We start from the raw sequence: 23,619 nt of genomic DNA on the forward strand, positions 1-23,619 counted from the left end.
GGGCAGTGATTTGGGAGAGGAGACAATCAGGACAACTAAGCCAAAGCAGCTAAGGGGATATTCCATACTCTGGCACTGTATGTGCAATAAAATATGGGGAGAAGGAGAGGACAGGGAACAGTCAGGGTTATGGCATTTGTCTTTCCCAGTAACCACTACAGGTGCCAAGGCCCTGCTTTCCAGGAAACAGCTAAACATCTGCCTGCTGATGAAAAGCAGGAATTCATTCTTTATCTTGCTATATTTGTGCATGTAGCTTTGCTCCACTTTTCCAGCTGTTTTTAACTTGAGCCAGGAGTTTTTCTTCCTTCTGCCCTTCAGACTGTCTCCCCTATTCCAGACCAAGGGGCTGGATGGGGGCTTAGCTGCCAGCCCATAACAATCCAGAAGAGTGCTCAGATGACCCTCTCATTCCCCTCACATTTTTACCTAAAATAGTATATTTCATCATCTACAACTTTGGCAGACAGTGAAAACCTCTTCAAGCCCTTGAATTTCTTCATTTGTTTGTCACTTTCGTTGTAGCGGCTCTCACAAAGAAAAACATCGTTTTCAGAGATTTCTGTTGGTCTGCACGAGAGGAAGTCTTTGAATGACAGAACCACACACTTTCCTGCAGAAATGAAAGAGCTGGGTAAGAAGGCAGCCACACTTGCAGATCTTCTTTTAGAAGTGTGGAAAGTCCATTTTTTTTTTGCCTGTCTTGTAAGTCTGGAAGACTCGTGGCATTTGGTGCAACTACAAAAATACTTCAATTGATATTCCAATCAAATAATGCCACTCACAAGAAACCTACAGCAACTTAATGCAGCCTTTGGATTTCTTTCAAGACCTAGAGAGCCCACAAAATCAAAAGCCCCCATGATCACTGTCAGTTACCATATTTATCACAGCATCATAACTCCAAAACAAAGTACACAGCCATCGTCTTCTGCAACAAATCAAATTTCAACCTCCTACTCCTCCTTTCAACTCTGCAGGTAATACGTACTGGAGTAATTACATTAATATGCAAGAATAGTGGAATTTTCTGTTCTCTGGCTGCAATGCTCACTTTCATATCATACATGTAATTCCCTTATTGTAAAAAAAGCTTCCTAATAGTGAATTCTCATCACAGGTCCCACAGGCAGGAATGCATATTACAAACTCACTGAATAGTATCTCCTCCCTCCCTCAATGAAAAAGATGTACTTGGAATCAAGCCTACACATAGCCTTCAATCACTTCAGATTGGGTAGGAAAAGAAGAGGTCCATCAGATTAAAGCTGTTAATAATTACCCAAAATGCAAGTCATAGGACAGGTCTCCTCCAAGTTACTCAAAAACACCTCCTTCTTGTAGAACATTTTAGTTGGCTCATGCTCAGTTTCTTCAGGATGTATAAAGATTGGACCAAAGAAATAAGCAGCTCCGTCTCGTACCCACATCTTCTCAATTCTGCAAAGAAACCAACCCAGCAACATAAATGAAAGGCCATTTCTCCCAAATGAGGCAGCAGGATGTTCAGGAAAACTGTCAGTGGAAGATGAATACAGAACAGCCAATTCCAACTGTACAACCGGACCAGGTTTTTATTAGGCAGCTAAAATTCCACCTCAATCTATCAACAATTTGTAACACTTCACTCACATTTTTTCCCACCCTCTTTTATACCTTATTACAACCGGCCCCTCTTTTATCCAAGTGATTTTTACAGCTGTAAACTGCAAACAAGAAGCTGCCCTTACCTCCCTACTCGAGGCCGCACCAGCCCATGGGATTTGATGAAGACACAGTCCCCGACCTTCAGCCACATGTCATTGTAGCAGAGCTGCTCAAAGTAATGGCAACCAGGCTCCCCATTGGACATTTCTACTGGAACATCTTCTTTGTCCTGCAGGAGAAGAAGCATTTAGAAACTTGAGGAAGGAGGAAAACCAAGCACAGGAATGAAGAGATGTCAGGTACCAGTAAAAGGCTTTGCTCTATCTTTATGTTAACTGTAATAGGTAAGCACTAAGCAGAGATGTGTGTGTAAAAGTTTCCTGAATTAAAACTGCAAAGCCAAAGACACCCTCCATGTCTGTCACAAGCTTTCCTATTTCACAAAGCTCTAATTTGGTCTTTTTTTTGTTGTTCTAGTTCTTCAAAGTAAACTGACCAAGCCAAGTCTTGTCAGCTTTGATGGTTTAAAGCCCAGTAAAGTGCTTGGGAAGCAAGAACTGGATATATGGCCAAGCTAACAGACACAAAAATGTAATGATTCAACTCTCACACAATAATGTGAACACTCCATGTACTGCTTACAAATTCATACCATCTGCCCTATTTCATTTCTTACTTTTTAGTAAAAACTCAAATTGTGCCTCAGTCCGTCTTTCAGCCTGGGATTCCAGAAAGCCAAGGAAACACAGGCTGTCTCACCAAGGCATAGAAGGAAAAGGTCCTCTGAGTTTTCATTCTCTCAGTAGAATTAATTCCATATTTTGCCATGATGTGAATAAACATACTAATATAAACTAGTTGTCTGACAAAAGCTGACAATGGATGTGCTGGGTATTGTGTTCTCAGGTTCTGTTAGAAAATGCAAAGTGGATTTTTCATGGGGTTTTTTTAGTGATATATATTTTATGAATCTCTTATTTTTTTAATGGCTCTAAATTTATTTCAGACAAAACTAATTAAATTTAACTGATTTTAATACACTTCCCTAAATTTATTTGTTTTCTTACTCTAGGTACAATAAATGAACCATTTTATCTACTATGTTGGACAGAAATAGTCTTAAGCATTTTGACAATAAACTACTTAGTTATCAACCACAAACAGGCCACAAACAATAGAATATTATGTGTTACTTTCTGCTGCCTAGCTACTGACTGTTTTTTTGAAATGCTACACAACAAAGCATTTCAGCACTGCCATGAACTAAAATTAGACTTTTAGTTCTACTGGTTCTTTAAGGCTTAGGGCAAGCTTTACAGTAAAACTGTAATTTTATGAAGTGTAAAAAACCCAAACCAAATCCATCACATGAACACAAGAAAGAGGTTTGTAACAAATATTTACACAGTTCATTATTTTCTGTTATGTCTTTTTTATTTTTATTGTGTTAACTTATAAATGTCTGAAATATAATTTATAACAAAAATATTGTATTCATTTGTGTTTTACTGTGTCTGGATGTGGTGAAACGCAAGCCATGAGGGCTAATATTTTGTCATTCTCTATCTGTCAAATACAATCAACATTCCCCTTGCATACCTTTTCAAGATGAAGGATACTTTCTCCCACCTTACTGTCCTCCAGGGTTTCACTGTGCTTCTCCTCATCTACTTTGTCTGTATTGGCAAACACAGAAGCAACTCTGACCACAGGCAGAGGCACATCTCGTGGGACAAATCTGACAGAGCTCACAGGCATAGTCCACAGCTTAATCTTCTTAAAAGACTTTGTCTTTGCAGAATAGCGCGACTCGCACACGTAGACATCCTCATCTCTGAAGTTTTCAGGGCACAATTTAAAATATTCCTGCAGATTGAAGGAAAAATATGAAATATTTCAGCAACATCCACACTCCACAGACACACAGTGAACTCCCTCTCATGGCTTCAGTTTTTTCTATGCTTCTGTCAGAAGCCTTTTTGGCTGAGTTCTCTTCTTCCAGTTTGATGTCCAAGTCTTACCAAGAATAACAACAGATAAGAGATCCCACCTTTGGAGAAGGAGCTAATTCAGTACAGGTTGGCATGTGAGAAAGGTTAGGTTTTATTCATTTCCTAATCCAGTGCATTAACAAGTACAAGATCTGCAGCCTGAAATCACCTTCACAAGATTTCTGAGCTTTGACTTGGGAAAAGGACACATTCAGCAAGCCAGGGGTGACCATAACCCCAAATCAACCAGCACAGGCAAACTCCATCACCTGGCTGAACCACATATCTCAGGAAGCAAAGAAGATCCAAACAGCCCACAGAAGCAAGTCCTATTTTATTTAGGTATAACTGGAACGTCTCTATGTTAGAGTGCCTACAGCTGTACAGGAAATAGCAGAAAGCATGACTTGTTTTATAAATTAGTCTGAACAGTCTCTCACCTTGACAAACATGACCACACATTTGCCTAAAATTTTGCTAACAGGAACTTTACTGTAATAATCACTTTTAAAAACTTCTTTCTCCAGGAATTTTCGTGTTGCAAGATGAAAAGTTTCATTTGGTCGATAAAACCAGCAGCCATAGAGCCATTTCTCTCCTTTAAAACAGAAAACAACAACAAAAAAAAAAAAAAAAAAGGAGAAGGGAGAGAAGGGAGATAGAAAGAAAAAATGTAAAATGGCATTCTCTAGTGCATGAGCCAAGTAAGAGCAATTAGCAATTGACTGATTAATCAAATAGCCATGGAGTCATTTATACTAGGAGCAATCTGCTTTTAAACAGGAAAATATTCAACTTTTCAGAAAAGGAAAACACGTTATTTTAAAAAGCCTGACAATTGTTATTTCTCCAGTAAATTCTGACTCAGCAAAATAAAGGAGAAATTTGTTTTTATTTATAGATCTAGACTTTCAGGCCTTGAAATGGCTTTGAAGTCTGCACAACAATCACCTGATTATTTAAAGAATCTCAGCTAACTGTTTTTAAGCTTTTTAATAACTATTTCTTTCATTTTATGCTGCAACAAATTACGTGATGACAAGCTCAAATGGATAACAATGATTTATAAAGAAGTTACAAATATGTACTGTTTTTCTAAATCAAAGGAAACCTGTGCCCATCTTTGGTTCAGATTTCTCAGCACAGAAAAAGTGCTCTTCTGTACCTAAATTACAAGGAGTCCATCTCACTCAGAATCCCATCCCTGCAAGGCTTACAATTTGAGGGTAGGCAGAAAGGAACACTAAAAAAAGCCCATGCTGCCCCACGAATTTGCTGTTTGTAATATCCTTTAGAAAAAAGGAACTCAGATACAGCAACAGAAAAATACTCACTGGTTCAAACAGTTCTGCAAATAAAATAAGTAACATCTACATAAGAAAAAAAAATCAAATTGGAAGCTTGTAGCATTCACATTCTCTGAAAAAATCCCTTCTCCCAGGATTTTTCTCCTGGGAAGCTGAGAAGCCTCAGAGAAAAGGAAAACAATTCTTATGTCATTTGCTTCTCCTCTGTTTTTCTCATGAGGAATGTGTTTGGAGATTGTTTACCCACAGGTGATTGTTTCATTGGATTCTGGTGTGAGTTGTTTTGACTTTTTGGCCAATTGGTGCCAAGCTGTGTCGAGACTCTGGAAAGAGTCACGAGTTTTCATTATTAGCTTTTCAGCATTGAGTAAGTATCCTTTTCTCTATTCTTTAGGATAGTATAGTATTCTTTAGTATAATATAGTATTATAAAGTAATAAATTAGCCTTCTGAGAACATGGAGTCAGATTCATCATTCCTCTCTGCCACTAGGGTCCCTGCAAATACAACAGAAGCAATAAAACAATAAGTTTCACCCCAGTGTTTTCCTGCAGTAAGGAGATCCTTACCAGCTGAATCTTCCCACAGCCTCTCAATGCAGACAATGTGAGGCTGCAAGCTGGCCTCTGCAGGCTCCACATACACATAATCCCCCACGTGGTACATGCTGTTCTTGAAGCTGCAATCCTGGCTGTACGTCCGATGCAAACTCGACAGCCCAGCTGATCCAGAGGAATCTTCACTCTTTTCAGCTTCTTATTTCAAAAAGGGAAAACCAGATGTTAGTAATGTCATATCTCCATATTTGCCGAGATTCTTGATGTCAGTGTCTCACTTTGAGCCTGGAGTAATCAGGCTTTACTGCTGCTGACATCTCTGAGGGAAGATCAACCATGTTAGAAAGATGATTCGTGGACAAAATTACCAATAGCTGAGCTCCCACCTGTGGCAAGGTGCAATTAGAGAGCTTACTTATTCCTTTAAGCATGGTGCACAATGGAGTACAGACAGAAACAGCCAGGAATTGTGAAATAAAGGACCTTCAGGGTACACTTCAGACCCTACAATAGTGCAAGCCCACTCCTCTACACATCCACAGTAGCCAAAACAAAAAAGGCTTATCAAACCTCAGTTCCTCAGCTGTGTTAAAAGCATGATCATAGACAACACCACCAGTATTTGTCAAAAAGGAAATGACTAAAAGGTCAATGGGAATATTCACTGTTAAGTTTATCATCAGCAGAAAGCTAAAGTAAAAAACTGTTTTCTTTTATAATATCCTTGAAATAATACTGGTACCCCAATGTATTCTGATTAAAGAGTTCACATAGGGATGATATCTACCTACATCTCTTTGTTAAAAGCTCTCTAGCCTGGCTGATAAAGATTAAAATAAAATAAATCTCTCATAACTTGAAAATAAAAGACTGGGGGACAAGCAGACTATTGAGGTCCTTTTAGCAGGCAAAGCTGCAGCAACACATTAAAAGTGTGAGTACATTTCTCATTTGGTACATTCAAAATTATTGAAACAAAAGTAGCTACCTCTCTTCTCCTCCTCCCTTTTGAGCTTATCCTCCTCTATTTCTTTGGGCAGCTTTTCCTTCTTCTCCTTTTCTACATCGTTGTGAAGATGTTTGGTGGTGTAGCTGAGAGCAGGTGACAGCAGAATCTCTCCATTTTTACACAGCTCATCTCGAATTTTAATGAAGAACTGCTGAAGTTCCACTGCATCCTCATAGATCTCCGAATCAGTCCTGTACAAAAACGTGAGCAACAGGATAAAACCACTGTTTGTGCAGGGTCAAACAGGAGCCTAAACACACCCACCAAGCACCAATCTATGTGATCAATTGAAAGTTTCACTCTGCCAATGGATTTCTCTGCTTACTCATAAGCAGCAGCAGAGACTGGCTTGAAGCCATGAAGCACTAAGTGATGGTTTACCTGTCAGTCCACTGTCAATTTGCATTACAGTTCACCCACAACAGTATTTTGGTATACACCAGTTCCAAAATGCCAGGAAAATCAAAGGTAACTAGTTGTGACCAAGGCTACTTGACACTGGACCTCTACAATCTGTTAACTTCTTTAAACTTAAGTAATAACAGTACTATTAACAAAAGTGACTTATTTTAACTATCCATACTCCTCTTAGTAGATGTTTTAAGATCATTTTTTACCCACTCTCTTCACAGTCAAGCTCTCACCTGCCCATTCCCAAAAAGGCCACTGAATTCAAGCAAAACACTATGAGAAGTTACAAGTGTTCATGGTTTTTGCACCATAACTCACCCAAGTATGACTGCTCCAAAAGAGTAATTCCCTATTTGAACAGTCAGAGAACAGCTCTCCTCACTTTTTTAATTTGAAAGTCAACAGGAACCTTTTTGTCATAAGGTGCTCCTTTGGAAGATTATTGTCAAAATTATCTCTTAGCAGAAAACTAACTTCTTCCTTGTTTTCAAATCAAAGCAAATGTTCCACTGAAGACCTGAGAGCTTCTGAGATTTAGCTTTCCAAACATCCATATCAAGGAAAGCAAACACCTTGAAAAACTTCAGCCTTTGTCCAACATTAAATGCAAACCTCATGATAAAGATATCTGAAAAATAAGGGTTTGCTCACCTGTTCATTCTCCGGGCTCTCTCCAGCACCTCAAACATGTTCTCCTGGAACAAGTCCAATCTTCTATAGCGATTATTTTCAACGTTTTTTCGGATAATATCAAAAGTCAGAGGAGGTTTATTTGGGAAGTTGGGATCAATGGCAGGAATCTCAGCTAAGGAGTCGCTGTAGCATCTGCCCTCATCATCCTGGTGGCTCATCACGGATACAAAGAGGTTATGGATAAGTTCCTGAATCAGCAAAGTGACATTGGGCACATGAGAATCCTCATCTCCCTCTATTTCTCTCCGAGTTTCAAGCAAAACCTTGTGGAGGACCAGGGCATCTTTATAAATCAAAGATTCGGGCTCATTGTACGTGCAAGCATTATTGAACATCATGACAAAGTCCTCCACCATGGAGTCGATGTCCTGGTATTTATTTGCCATCATGTGGCTCCTGATCTTCTCCATGTCCACGGGCTTTTTGATGGTGACGTAGTAGTCGGGCAGCTCGGCGCGGGAAGGCAGCCGCAGGAAGATGGCGCTCAGCCGCCGCCCGCGCTTGTCCGTGTAGTTCTTCACGGCCTCGTACACCTCGTTCAGCTTCTGCTGCATGGGAGTCATGTACTTGGACTTCTTGGGAGAAATGCCACTTTTCCTACCTAACACCACAGAAACAACAAGGGAGTTAAAATGATAAAGCTGAGAACTTGCAGGTTTCTTTGTCCATCTCTAGTTTCCACCAGAGATTTACCACTCCATGGTGTGAGCAGAAGCCTCACAACACAGAGCCAGTTCCAGGCTGCAGCTTCCTTTATTTTCCATAATCCTATGAATTTTTTTTTTTTAATGTTCTTTTTGGCAAACACGGAATATGTTGCTCCATGCTCCACCTGACAAAGGCCTCCTCAGGCTTCAGCATGGAAAACATCTTTTCCTACCTAACAGCATTAACAAACTCCTCTAAACCCATGCCACTGCTATCAAGATTTTGAAAATATAATTCTACTCTCCTTGTCAGTGTTAACAACTGTGCAGAACATGTCTATGTCTAAAAGGAAGATCTGTTCACCTGTATTGTCTTGTAAGTATTGAAATGAGACAAGGCAATGCACAAGGTTGTCTTACTTAGCTTTAGTTTAGGGGATGCAACATCATCATCTTCAGCCAAGGGTCCCAGCTCTTTCCTTTTTTCTTTAAGGATCTTTTCCAGCATATGGGCATCATTGTACACCTATTAATCAGTAAAGTAATCAAAATCCAACCAAAACAAGGTTTACTGTGTTTACTAGTTAAGAACAAGCTCCTAAGAAACATTTCAATGTTAGTTTGGAAAAGCTGAAAGCAAAATGCAGTATTTTATTTAAAGTGTACCTTTGATAAATAAGCTTTTCTTTTTAACAGACACATTTAAGCAGAACTGATGACACCCTCTAAATCAGGGAGCTACAAATGTTCAAAAAATTATTCAATTAATATGCATCTCTATTTCAAAGACTACAAGATGGCAAGGGGCAGCTGTGTTATCAACTTCCTCCTCAACCCTTCTGCTGAGCACTGAAAGATCCCTTGAACCGCTGAGATTCCATCAAGGTACAAAGGACTAGAACAGTCCTGAGTCTTCAAACCCAATCCTGGTGATGAAGTGCAGCTGCTGACCAAGTTCCTAATTAGAAACAGCTGGAGGTTTCTTACCACCTCCCTGTTTCACATCATTTCTGCTGCCTGAGAAACATCACAATATAGACACACCCAGCAATATATTTGTAAATAAAAACCATATCCCTTTCAGACTCCTTTTGCTAAGCTAAACAAGTCATGTCTGGTAGTCTGATCTCCTACACTCTCCACTTCCATGAAAACAAAGCCATTTTCCTTCTAAGACACCTTTTCTCAGAAGTTCTGAGAATTCCTACTTTAGTTCAATAAACAATTACAATAATTAATACGCGTCATAGTGGAAGTGAAGCCATCCTAAGAGCAGTGGATGTCTGTAAAGCAGCAGAGAGCAGCGTGGCTGCTGACCCAGCAGTACCTGGGAGCCCTCCTCGTTGTAGTGCCTGGCGTTGCGGAACATGAGCTTCATGTCCTCGATCATGGCCTCCTCCGCCGCGTACTTGTCATTGCGGATGTTGTGCTCTATCATCTTCAGGTCCATTGGCTCCAGGATGATTTTGTAGTAGTCTGGATAGTCCTTTTTGGATGGTTTAACCATGAACAGATCACAGAGCCTCCTGCCTGTGCCGGGCTCTCGAGCTTCCAGGACCGCGTTGTACAAGATCTTCATCCGCTGCTTCCGGATGTTCTTCTTACTGTCGGGTTAAGAAGAACACAAAGGAAAAGAATAAATGTCAGGGGTTCTTATCCCCACTTTCAACACTAATATCAAAATGATATTATCCTCTACCATGAAGAGACAACCAGAACCACCTAAACACACCCAAGAAGTTCAGCGTTAAGACCAGAATTTGCAAATGACAACAGCATCACAATCAGGAGCCTGACACAGAAACAGGAAATGACCCTTGGAGGTGATTGTTCTCTCATTGATCCTGAGTTCAAGTGTTTACAAAATAAACCAACTAAGTCATTCTTCAAAGAGCAAAGGCCAAAAGGAGCTCTGAGCACTTTGCAGCTGCAGAGAAAACAGACCAGTCGAGATCAGACATGTGAATCCAAGAGCTCAAGATCCAGAGTGAACAGGGTAAAAACCACCAGTCAGTACCTCCATGATTATTTCTGGTGAACACAGAGTATCAAAGACATGAGCTGTTCATCTCAGTGAAATTTTGTACATTCTTCAGTACCAAGTAAGGACATCAAGGATGTAGTTGAAAGAATTGCTTAAATATCTGTCAATCCAAATGAAGTCTGAAGCCAATAAAGCTCACCAAGACTGCAAGCCCAGGTAGAAAATGGTACGTGCTAGCCCCACAAATGTTACAGTCACCCTGTGTGTAGCTGTGATGGTTGTCTCAAGAAATCTGACAGCACAACCAAGACACAGCTTATCATAAAAAAGTACATGGCTCCCTGCACACACAGTACATGGCCTATAAGCAAATCAAATAAGGGCGAAGAAAACTTATGTCAATAATGCACAGTCTCAGCTCAGATACTGTGGCACGCAGCAATACACTCACTACAAAGCACTTGTAAACAGGCTTCCAATCTGCAATCTCCTCAAGACTTATTCAGGTAGTTATAACTTTGACTTTTACATTATCTGCAAAGACAATAACCACCAGAAAAAATTACCTTCAATTCAGAATGTGCAAAATATCCCAGTACAATTCATTAGAAACCAAACTGCAACACAGATTTCCCATGATATGCATCCTTTCATTATACATTTAAAACATAACTTATTCATGCCTCAGATATCTCTTACTCCTTGGTGAGATCAGCAAAATAACTAAAGAAAACTAACAAAGAAAACTCAAAATATATGTTCTATAGGCTAAACATTACTGCTGTTGGCAAATGTTGGTTAGTTGTTCCCACTAGCAGATGAGCAATGCCAGAACACAGACATGCTGTCAAATCACCCATTTTAATGTGTTCCCAGGTTTTTCTCACTTATTTCAACAGATATAGGCAAAGCAAAACCAAAGAAGAAACAGCAAAAGGCCTGCCAATACTCAAGATTCATGTCATGCATCTGATACATAAAAGGGGACATTCCAACACCTTTCTTCTGGGTAACTGCTATTTTCCCAACAGGATGAATTTTGCATGGGTTATTGGTTTCCTTTTCCAGCAACATTTTGGAATTCTCATCATTGCTTCACTTCTGTGATCAGCAGCATTTATGATCTTTTCCTTGCTATCATTCAGCAAGTGAATGGATAACAAGCATCAAACTGACAACATCAAAAGCATTTTCAGGTGCTCTTCAGGCATCATTGTGACTTCCCTTGCCTACCAACACGGGAAATCCCTTGTTCCCTTTCCTCTTTTATTCTCAGATGACAGGACCTGACAGATTTTTTCCTTTTAAGCATTTCAGTAGTGTCTGGCACAAGGTGATCAAAAGCAACATGGGGTTAAAAGTACTCTGATGACAATTTGACTTGCTTGATTAGGTTACTACATCTTTTTGAATCTGAAGATCACAAAGCAAGTGATTTTTCCAATTTGTTGCTTCTTGATTACTTGGTTCTGTGGTCTGCCTTTCCTTTCCATTACATTTCTTCTTGCCAGCATCCCTAGACTGCACCATCTCCTAAATCCACGTTCATATTTTCTCTCTGAAGCTTTTTAATGACTGTACATTTCTGCACTTATTTGATTGTTCCTCAGTGACTCTCTGTTGATGCTCTACTCCATTCCCTTCCTCCCCCCACAATTGCTACTCCTTTGACAAAACAAGAAATAAATACCCAGGAAGCCAATGTTCATAAGCAACACCAAAGAAAGATGCTGAATTGCAATTGCAACTGGCTGTTGCCATATTATCTGAGCTGGGCTTTACTTCAAATGACACCATAATGCAGACTAGAGAAACTACCTCGTGCTGAAGTGAAATACATCACCAGTATTAATTACAAAACAGCTATCCCCATAAAGAATATCTTCCATAAGGCATCATTATGCTCAGTAGAAGAGTCTAATGCAAATCACTGGGAATTCTGTTTATGTTACAGGACCCTAAGTAATCAACCTCTTATAAACAGTTTATCTATTTGTCAGGCTAAAATAAAACAACTCTCCCCAAAAAATCCTGAAATCCACTGAAAAAATCACCTAGTTCATGCAATTACAGAGCCCATTTTACTCATTGAACTGATGCTGACAACTGCCAACTAAAAGACCAAAATAGGAAATAATTAGTCAGCAAATAGTTTTGAATTAATTAGAATCAACACTTAATGATGTTTCAGAATTACAAATCCTTACACAAATGCTAAAAACCATGTTTTATACTCTCTGTAACAAAAAGAGATGCAGCAATGTTATGGCCTGCAGGAACTAGAGAAGCAGATACCTTTTCCTTTTTGAGCTTCCAGTATCAGATGTAGCAGAAGAAATCATGCTGTCCCCATCCTCAATGTCATCTCTCCTAGCAAGCTCCTTCTTCTTTGCCTGAAAAAAGAACAAATTCCTGAAGCCAAACTCATTGCTGGACACTTACAGAACAGAATTAAAGAGCAGTATAGTTCTTTCTAACTGACAGAATAACTTTTGAGGAACCAACTTGAAAACAATGCCATTTCAGACTACAGCACTTAGCTGGAACACTCAATGAAATCTGAAAGGCTTTAGCCTTATTCAATTAAAGGCAAACTCCAAAAAACCCTACATCATCAATCTTCTCACAATTTAATTAGGTTAGAAGTCACAGTAAGGAATAAACTGACTGAAAGAAATCACAGAAGGCAGCAGGTGTGCTGAGGAAAAATCACTTCATGATACTCTCCATTCCTACACTTCTCTCTAAGCAAGAAAATACTTCTGCAAATACAGTTCTAGTTAAAAATTATTCTGGAACAATATCCTTTAGGGAAATAAATTTACATGTGAAGTTATATTCTTTTGCTTGCTCTCCTCCACATACCTGCATAACCTGCTGCATTTTCAGCACCCTTTTATAGATGGCAGAATTGGGGACATTGTAGCGCTTGGCATTTTCAAACATCAAATTCAGATCAGCCTCCAACTGATCTAAAGTTTCATACTCATGGTTCTTCAGCTTGGTTCTGCAAAAGAGAAATACTAGTCAGCTATTTCACTAGTTACACAGGGCAAAACAGTTCTTTAATATCCTCATTTTCATGATAAAGCAATAGTCAAAGAGCTCTAACTACAGAAATGGGATTTACTTTTTGATTCTCTAGTAACATCTTCCACGTGTAACTACATTAGGGAAATGTATCTCCTCAAAGAATGGTTTCAGTGTTGTGGAGACTGAAGTCCTGTTTTCATTCTGGGATGAGATGTTACAGGTGAGGCAGAAGAACAGGCTGCTGACACTCCTGCAGTGCCCCTGAGCCCTGACCTCAGGCCAGGCCAGTTCTGCACAGCCCCAAACGCTGCCTTCCCTCCATCAATTCCACTCATTTTCAGTGAGAGCCAGAAGTGCCCAGCACCTCTCATGTTAAACCCTCCAGTCTGTGCCTTCTCTTAAAAAACACCAGAGTGTTGACTGGTGATACAGCAAAGTGCACTTCACCTGAAAACAGTTACAAGAGGAGTAACAACAACAACAAAGTCATTTTTCACACACTAAACACTTGAATCAACAGGAGTTAATGCTTAACTTAATGTGCTTTCTTGCACAAGGCTGGAAGTTCTAGCCACCTTTTTTAAACCTTCCAATACTTCATTACACACAGAAAAGACACTGATCTGCGGTAACACAAGCCCCAAAGCCTGTCACAGCTGCAGCACAGCTTCCTCTTCCTCCTGCCTGCACATTCAGCAGTCACACACCACCTCTACACCCAGCCTGGTTTCTGCAGCACCTGGCTGAATCTGTCCCTGCTTGATGCAGCATCATCACTACCATGAAATAAATTTAATATAAAACCTTTCAGTCCCAAGCTTGCTCCCACCACCATTTGCTTATCCCAACAACCAAGGTGCAGGCCATCTGATTTTAAGCAAACAATTTACATTCACAGCTGTGCTCATCAAAGGCCTGAAGCAAAAGTAAAAACCCAGAGTTAGACTGAATGGTTTGGAAAGTGACAGCTTCCAACCAGGGACATAAGGAATGAAAAATATACAGGCACAGAAGTGATCCTGTTCTAGCCTCCAAAGAAACTCCTCTCCTACCATTCTCTGTGCTGCTGTCAGTAAACAATAGGATGATCAATTAGGTAGGTTATTTACTTTGAACAGATTTAATTACACTCAAACTCAGCAGAACTCAAGCATCATGACTTCTCTGGATTTGGAGGATGAAGTGCAGCTTTACAACACATTTTTAACAAGCCATCTTACCAATCTTGGGAAGAAAGGATTTTATAAACATCAGTTTATTTCACAAAGTGAGGCTGAAACTAACAAACTCATGGCTCTACAGAAAGCCACTGCCAACATAACACAATTCATATATGAGAAACTAAGAGAAATTTCTGTGAAAATTATTGACAGTACCTGAAAGCAGGAGTAAAACTAGACAGAATTTCCTTTTATACAAAATGACCTTTGCAAAATGAAGAAAAAAAGTTTAAAAATAAAGCTACAGTTTCATAAGACCACTAAGCCCAAAACAACACTGACATGACATTTAAGTTGGTTGAAATCAGAATATTAATTAAAAGAATACTGCAAGTTGGTATTCAACTCCCTAAAATGTCTACTGCAAACTTATCAGTCCATCCAGGTGGAATATCTGCAAGGCCTGAAGGTGAGACATACTCTTTCCAAATAACCAAAAGATCCATTTATTAGACAAACAGCCCAAAAATTCCCTACTGAAAAATATTCAAATACCAGGATAAGATCAGTTATGCAACTTATTTTCTTTTATTCAGAAATTGTGAAGTGCTAGTCCTGCCTCTTCAGGGAAAAACAACTCACTAACAAAGAATGAGTGGGATCAAGAAATGCATTAGACCAATGTCCTATTGAAGATGACAGTCTTCTTCTAAAATATAATGGGAAAGTTCTTTACTTGAACCTGTGATTTTTATAAACATATAACATGCACTGGAAGTACTTCCTAAGGCAGGAAATCTGGTTACACAAACCAAAGATTTCAAAAATATAATATAACTTATTATTTGGTGAATATTGTAAGTGACAAAAGGAATGAAAGAAATCCTGAATCTCAGATAAAGTGAAAATTTACAGTGTATTCAAAATATTAGATGCATCATTTTCTCTTCCCTATTGACTCATTTATGATTCAAGCAAACAAAAGCACAGAAGTTCTCCACAAACCCTTCAAACTTTAGCCCAGGCACCAATCTAATACTTCAAAATTAGTTCCACTTTTTGATTTGCCATATTGCTAAAACTGCTTAAGTTATATGGCAAAAATATCCATGACCAGGTGATGACATTTACTATAAGCTCCACTCAAACCATTTATAACTAATCCAAAACTACCAAGAGCCACCACAAAATTCAAGAGAACCCCAACACATCAAATAAATGCAATCATTTAAATTCTCTTGTCACAGAGCATTGTCCAAAAAGGATCACACTCATTAAGAAAAATTGATTTGAATTCCCCAAAAAGTAGCTATCACACAAACCCAAGTGTTTGACACCAGATCCCCACACATTTTTAAATCTCAGCTGCAGCCCCAGGAGCACAAGGCACCAGGGTGTGTTGTGGAGGTACCAATTTCAGTGCCAGTACTCCCACATGTGTTCCAGAGAGAGCTGCTGCCAGGAAATTCCTTGGCACACCTTCCTCCTCTGGGATAAAAAAGCCTGACCCACTTGCCTAGGGGATGATACTTCCCAACACTGTAAAATTTAATAAGGAACTGTGTTCTTGTAAGCCTGCCAGGATCTAGCACTTATGCACTTGGTAACTGAACTCATTCTCCTGCATCTTTTTCTGGCCATTCCTGTGGTTATTTGTAATTACCAGAAGGACTCTTCCCCAGCAATGTCAACTTTGCATTAGGCACTTTCACCACATGTCAAAGCCATAGCCTTGACAGCACCATGCCTTTCTTTTTAAATGGGATTTTCTTTTTCTCCAGCTCTGAGCTTTGCTCCCTTTTGAGGCAGGGAATTCTCATCAATGTGCTCAACATCTGCTGGGAGGGAATGAAGGGACAGCCAGGGTAATCCTCAGCTGCGTTCACTGACTGGGCAAGAGGTGAGGGGAACAAAGGGGAACACAGGAAATTTCAGCTGAACACAAATGGTTTTCACTGTGAGGGTGCTCAAACACTGGCACTGGCTGCCCTGGGAGGGTGTGGAGTCTCCATCTGTGGAGACCATCAAAACCTGACTGGACACAGTCTGGACATGAGGCTCTGGGCGACCCTGCCATAGGGCTTGGGCAGGATGGTTTCCCTCCCAGCCTCAGCTGGTCTGCGATCTGTGAGCAGCAAGCCAGGAGGAAATCAGGAGACAACTAAAAGCCATCAGCATGATTACCTCCCACACCCAGGAAGGGCCCAGGATCAGCACTCAGCTCAAATGACTGAGGTTCATAACACTCCAAGTGACTGAGAGGCTGGGATAGGTAAAACCTCATTAAACCAAAACACACTCACACACTCCCTCTGGAAATCGTGAATTATTTTAAAGACTTTTCCTGCATTTAGCACACATAAACCCCTCTGAAATACATGACTAGCTGTAAAATTTGCAACAGCCACACATTTCACAGCTCACTCTGGCAGGACAGCTGAGGCAGCCAGATGCCAGAGCCCAACAGACATGAAACAGGAATGGCAGGATTCACTCCACCTCCTCTAGCTTTTCACTGGGACACTGAACTTTTCTGTCCCCATCTGGTAACAGAAGATGTGCTCTATTTATGTACATCTCAAAAGAACACCCAAACCACCACCACAAGAAAAGAAGGGAAAAAACCCCACAGAAAACCAAACACACACCCAAAACCCCATAAACAATCTCCACCCCAATGAGTGGCAGTTCTGAACACCAAAGACGTATTAGCAGTATCAGCAGAGCCATGATGCTTCAGTTTTCCCTAAAGCCCATCAATTAAGAGTACATATGCCTGGCTTCAAGGCTTTTGAAGTATAGTAAGGGGTGAAGATTACAAGGTAATTTAAAAGACAGCTGAATTTCAGAATTTGCAGGAAATTAGATTCTACATTGTTCTTTAATTTGTGAGCCTCAAACACTATTTCTAAAAAGCTTGGCTGTTCCTTTTTTTATTTTCTAAGCCCCCAGAGTCAGATTACTTTTATCTACAGTTCTTCATACACTGGTATGGAATTTTGGTGCTGCTCATGCAGCCAGATGCAACCTGCCTACACTGTAAGGAAAGCAGAAATGTTGCTGCCTCTTTATGGCAAGTTATTTGTTCTATAACTGATATCAAGGATATTTTTAATGGAAAATCTCTCCCAAACACATCTGTTTATATATCATTTGAGCCAGTACTTTTAGGTAAATTCAGGCACAAACTGTCAATGATTCTTCTTAATTTCACTGTTTGGTTATTTTCATGAAGTACATTTTGTGCTTTGTTCAAGGCATGACACTTTCTTTGCCACTATTACAGCTCTACTAAGACATAAGAAAAAAATGCTTTAAAGTCACTAATGGAGAGATAATCAGTGTGGCAGCTTTTATTCCCCAGCACATGCAAAACACCCTCTGAGAAGATAAAAAACCAAAAAGCAGCTTTTTTAGCTTCTGATTTAACAAAGACCCTGCTCATTGAACAATTCCATCAAGTCTGACAGATTGTATTATGGTACAGCTAAAATATACAGGCCTGTGCATCAGAGTGGATTACAAAGGGATGAGCAGTGGGAGGGCCCAGTGTTCCCTCACTGGAGCTGAAGGACTGGTACTCCCAGGGTGTGGCCACTGGGCAGGAGGCCTGGGCTCCCTGAGGCTGGGCAGCACCATTAAAGCTTATTAAGGCTCCCAGGACCCTGCTCACACTCATCACACGGGCTTATCTTGAGCCACCAAAGAAAGACACTGCTCACTTCACCCAGGTCTTTAATCTGACAACTGCACTCTGGTAGCTCACAGACCTTTCATGGCTCACACATTTATAAATGCTGGCTTCAGTTCAGACCAGCTACATCATCATGAAAATAATTATTCTCCACAGTTACACAGTGACCTAGACAGGAGGACTGTAATTGCAGCCATCTTCCTACAATTCACACTGAAGACTTTTAACTTAAAGAATATGGCAGTAAGAGGTAATCAAGCCATCAGGTCAGGAAAAAAGAAAAATGGAGTTATGCAAAAACTTTCATCTCTGCTGGACACCTAGCCTTCAGAATTACTCACATGGCAATTTTCAGGCACATTATAAATGAAATTTAATGAAAAATAAAGCAAACAGCAGCCATGTATCACAGATGATCTAAAGACTGATGCAGACTGAGCTGAAACAAGCAGCAATCAGATGTAGAGGAGAGATGGTGCAAACACTGCATTAGGTACCAACAACTTGACCATAAGAGAAGATTCTGGGAATAAAAGAAACCCTTGAATAGTTTCATCCCAGATGTAGTCTGCTCTCTTACCTGATTTGCTGCAATGAAATGGGTGTTTTAATTTGCTGATAATAATCAGGATACTTTTTCTTGGAGGGCAAGTGGAAAAAGGGTTCAGAGATGAGCTGGCCCTGGTTATTACGGCAACTTCTGACTGTGTCATAAAGCTGGTACAGAGGATTGGAGGTGTCCATGAAGGAGGTAATGCTCTCAGCTTCAGACTCTCCCTCTTCATAACGAGCAGCAGCTGCACAGAGAGAAAAGGAAAACAGGAAACTCAGCAGGACAACTCAGAATGGGTGTTTTAGTGGATAAAGGTCTGAAGCAGAAGAAAAGGAAAGCCCTCTCTGGCAGTCAGATTCACACCTCAGAAAATGACACAACACACATCTAATGAGCCTCAAGCTAACCAAAAAAAAGCACTTTATTGCAATCCTTTAGACAATATCATCACAGCTCAATACAAAATTGTGAAGCTTAGCCAAAAAAAAAAGACACTAAAGCCTGATGATGCTCCTCTAATATATTCAGCAAATGAAGAAGAAATAAATGTTTTACAGTGATTACATAATAAGCCTAAAAAATCACAGTAAGTATTTAAAAATTTCATAGTAAACTTTTCTGGTTATCTTGTTTCAGGATTAGGATGAATGAAAGAAAAGCTATGAAGAGCTAACACTTACTGCAAATAAAATCAGGAGAAACATTACATGAAACACAGAAAGACAACAGGAAGGAGAAAACTGGTACTGGACACACAGGATGGGAAGCAATAAAAGGCCAATCCTTCTACATTTGCAAGTCACATAAACAGTGCACTTTGTACCTTGCAGACAGACATAACATAGAATCTACATGGCTTTGCACGTGCTAAATTATTCACCCCTTTTCCCCTCTGAGTCTGCAGGACAGCCTGGCACATGACACACTGAGTCATTCAGCTACACAGGTCTCTAGCACCAGGTTTCCAGCTGGCATTTCCATTACTGCTCAGAGGAGGCTGCTACAGCTTCAAGCTCTCTACCCACCTTCAGTAAGGTCATACAGAAATGGTGACAAAGTCAGGGGACACTCAGAGTGCAACAACACAGTGCTGTCATTGCTGCTCTGCAGCCTGACACCAGATCTACACCAGTGTGTGGGACCTACCAGGGTCAGAAGCAAAGCTAAAACACAACCAGGCATCAGCAGATGTGCAGACATGCAATGAAGATGTGCATTACTGATTTGGGGAGACACTAAAATTATCCTAATGATGCCAATCAGCACAGCCAGCATGCAGGAGCTGGACAGAGTAACTCAGGTAGAAACAAACCACTGGAGCTAGCGCTGAAATCAGGTGAAGTTTCAAAAATAGATTACGATGTAGTTTACTCAAACAGTTTGGTCTGTTTACTCAAATTGCTCAGTTCTGAGTACTCCACCAAAAGTAAGAAATAAGCTGAAAAAGCAGAATAACTTGTTTCTATGAAAGAGAAAACACAAAGGGACTAGTCAAGTATTTGTGGTTCTCTGCTGCGTGTGAGCCAGCAACAAAACAGTTCAATACCCTAAATAAGAAATGTACTTTCACTGTGTTGAAAGGAGACATTCCCTAAAAAGAAATCTAAGTAAATTAGATATTAATTAGTGATTTAAAAGTGTCGTAAAATAAAAGTATTTATGTATTACAGTTTTACTGTGTTTTATATTTACATAATAAACAGCTATAAATAAACATATATACACATTATATTTATAAATATGTAATCTATTTCCATAATATACAGATATAAATAAAGAAAAAAAATATACAGCTACATTTTCATTATGATGTGCATGTTCTTTAAAAGTGATATGTAAACACAATATATTCTTACATATCTAGAAAATTATTCTGATCTCCTAATATGAAACCTGCTCTGAATGTATTACTCAGAAGAATGTATTACTCAGACCAGAAGACAGAAAAAAAATTATTTTTGCAATAATAATATTTTTGCTTTTATAGAGCAAACAATCTGATGCAAGACTGTACTTTCTTTAATGTGCAGTAGCACCAGGTCCCATATCCTCAGCAAGCACTGGCAGAGGAGAGGAACAGGCAGTTATTGCCCTTTTGTGCTGTTACCACAACTACAGTTTGCAGATACCACAAAAAACCCCACTGTCTCCTCTGTGGTCCCAGAGCACCCAAACAACAAAGAATGCTCCAGGTCCAACCGAAGATGGTTGCCAGTAAAACCAAAAGCAGCATCCAGTCTTAAATCATCTCTAAATGAGACAGTAAAAACAAAACACCCTTGTTTACAAAATTAAATACATGCAAGTAATACATAATGACCACCTATGCCTACCTCTACAGGCTTATAATGAGGAGCGAGGGAGCTGCTGAAGCTGCTCACAACCTTGTACACTGGGGCTGGAAATGTTCTACAAGCTCCACCATAGCAAACACCATCTCCAGCTGTCAGGATAAACTCAGCTGGAAACTGATATTGTTCATTGCTCAGGCAACAGCTACAACCAAAGAAGCTCATAAAGATTCAGCTCTCTGTTTCAAGGAGAGAGTTCTATTAATGTTCAGTCATGCAGCCCTGTTCTCATTTATTTTAACAAGCATTAGAGGAATGAAAAAAAAAAATGAGACAGCAGAGCAATTAATAAAAATACCACTTGGTTTAAAGAAAAGCCCTTGTCACCCAGAGACTGGCAGCACAGGGCTGTCCAAGTAGTACACTGGAAACACAGAAAATCTTAGGGGGTGACAGGTCTGCCAAAAAAAAATACCATTGCCTCTTAGGTAAATGCAATAGAGACAGGAAAGCTTCAACAGCAGCAAGGCAAAAGCCTTGCACACAGAGAGAGCTCTTTAAAGAATTTACAATAATGTCCATAGCAAAGGTGGCACCTGAAAGTGGTTTATTCAGTGCAAGGACTTAAATCACTAAAACATAAAAAGCTACATGTTTTTACAGCACTGAAACTTGAAAAAATAACAGCTAACAAACAAGCAAAACCCAGCTGATAATATTCCCCACACCTCCCAGAAACTGCTCTGAAGCAGTAACTGAATTCTGAGCTAACCAAGAATCAAAATGCTTTTGCTTACAGCAAGAACTAAAATCCAAAAAATTCTACATACCCATCCACTAGAAAACTGTGGAGAGTACAGCTCAATTATCAGGGAAGAAATAAATGCCCCAATAATACATATTGAACAGATGCATCTTTCAACATCAAAGAAGAAATAATGTAAACAAAAAATTAAACAATTCAAGCACTACCAATCGCTTTTGCTGCATGGAGCACCCAATCTCTTCTCCATTATCTCCTCTTCTGTTCCATTTTAGATGGAATAAAACCAGGCAGCAGCTCGCTAAAGCTTGGGTAAATATACTTGAAAATACACAGAAAATTCAAAGTATTCCAGCAAGCTTGGCCAACCCTATCTCACTAGCTGTAAGAGTCAAAGGAATTACACACTGAGCACAAAATATTTTTGAAATAAATGTAGCTGAGTTTATCAGGAGCTCTACAGATTTGGTCATTGTAAACATTTCAATGAAAGGAATTAGAGAAAGTGCATTTCAGCTCCTACCAGCCAAAGCTGCATCCTCATCGCTCTCTGATCCATATTGCAGTGCCATGGTTATTGCTGATAAACGATCCCCTTGGGCTGACCTTTTGTTACTATGAAAGAGAAAAAGTAAAGGAATTTTAAAAATGAAAAATTAAAAAAAAAAAGGAAAATTATAATGAAAAAAAATGAAAGAGTTATCACATTAACTATTAACAGTCACCCAGAGTGTGTGAGAGCAAACAAGTCATGACTCCATAAGCAGGAACACAGCTGTGACTAAAGAAGGCCAAAGCCTGTAACAGGAGAAATTCTTACCAAGCCATGAGTCTGCCTCTATTTTATGAGCTGGTCCATCCAACACAGTCAGAAAACTGAGCTCCAGCCTACTGCCTTCTATCCTGTTTTGTATACTTGAGTATTTGATTAATTGCAAGAGAAGGGGAATGATAAGAAGTCTCTCCCAATTAATAACTTTGTTATTTGATCCTGTTTTATTGGGATTTGTCTACAGGAAAGAATTCAACACACTAAAAGTTGTATATTCTGTCTCCTCCCATTCCCTCATCCCCACCTTTGGCATTTTCAGCACACACAGTGCCTGCACATGGAGCAGCCTCCTATGCTTAGGTGGAGTAAACTGGCATCCACACTGGCTACAGTCTCATCTAGTCTTCTTCAGCATCCCTCTCTTTTGTCCCAAACCTGGGGCACATCATTTCATACCACACTACATAAGCTGTGTCTGACATTCTCTGCCTTTTTACAAGATCAGCTCTTTAGGCACCTCCAGAAATGGGCTCAGCCTTGTCCTGCAGGGGCCAGGTGAAGACTGGGAAAAAGCAGATGGGCTGAGGGCATGCCTGGGCCCTGCACTCTCCTACACATCCTTTCCTGTCTTTTGATACAAGCACCCAGATATCATTTCCTCAGTGTGTGGGCCATCCCTCTAAAACATCCACTGAGCTCCTTCAGTCCAAGACTTTGGGATCCATCTGTCCCTGCAGTCCCTGCAGGGCAGCAGTGCTGGTGCTGGGCTGTTGCCTGATGAAGCCACTTCTGGTTCTGTCCTTGCTGTGCTTTGCCTCCTTTCACCAAAAATCTTCATCTTTATTGCAGTACCACTGACAGGGTATGCAAGTCCACACCTGGGTCATGAGCACATCCACCTGTAGCACCTCTTCCCTGATGGCCTGAGGTGCCAAAGGCCCCTGGAGCTGCAATTCACCTTCCCACTGCCAGTGCAGATCCACAGGGGCCACTCCAGCCTCAGCACCCTGACCCAGCCCTGGCTGCTGTGCTGCTGTTCAGTGGCCCAGCCCTTGGGTCCATGGGCACCTACATGAGGCACTTTCACAAGCAGGTTCAGTGCCTGAG

General features: G+C 40.1%; 1 protein-coding gene across 14 annotated transcripts in view; it reads right to left on the reverse strand.

Moving 5' to 3' along the window:
- The window catches only part of PBRM1 (polybromo 1), a 55,724-nt gene that overhangs the window by 18,981 nt on the left and 13,124 nt on the right, over positions 1-23,619 (reverse strand). For 13 of the 14 annotated variants that reach the window (XM_030227855.2, XM_050979400.1, XM_050979392.1 and 10 more), the window contains 14 exons: positions 22,264-22,355; positions 18,714-18,930; positions 13,112-13,253; positions 12,542-12,639; positions 9,590-9,866; positions 8,683-8,788; positions 7,574-8,216; positions 6,491-6,702; positions 5,515-5,700; positions 4,079-4,236; positions 3,247-3,513; positions 1,731-1,876; positions 1,283-1,440; positions 430-613 (listed from right to left, as the gene is read on the reverse strand). In XM_030227855.2, the coding sequence (XP_030083715.1) occupies positions 430-613; positions 1,283-1,440; positions 1,731-1,876; positions 3,247-3,513; positions 4,079-4,236; positions 5,515-5,700; positions 6,491-6,702; positions 7,574-8,216; positions 8,683-8,788; positions 9,590-9,866; positions 12,542-12,639; positions 13,112-13,253; positions 18,714-18,930; positions 22,264-22,355 (2,886 nt within the window). The remainder of the gene's footprint in view (positions 1-429; positions 614-1,282; positions 1,441-1,730; positions 1,877-3,246; positions 3,514-4,078; positions 4,237-5,514; positions 5,701-6,490; positions 6,703-7,573; positions 8,217-8,682; positions 8,789-9,589; positions 9,867-12,541; positions 12,640-13,111; positions 13,254-18,713; positions 18,931-22,263; positions 22,356-23,619) is intronic. The other variant, XM_050979390.1, reaches the window with a different exon arrangement.

The sequence above is a fragment of the Serinus canaria genome, chromosome 12, assembly GCF_022539315.1.
Source record: "Serinus canaria isolate serCan28SL12 chromosome 12, serCan2020, whole genome shotgun sequence".
In the NCBI taxonomy this organism is placed as follows: Eukaryota; Metazoa; Chordata; class Aves; order Passeriformes; family Fringillidae; genus Serinus; species Serinus canaria.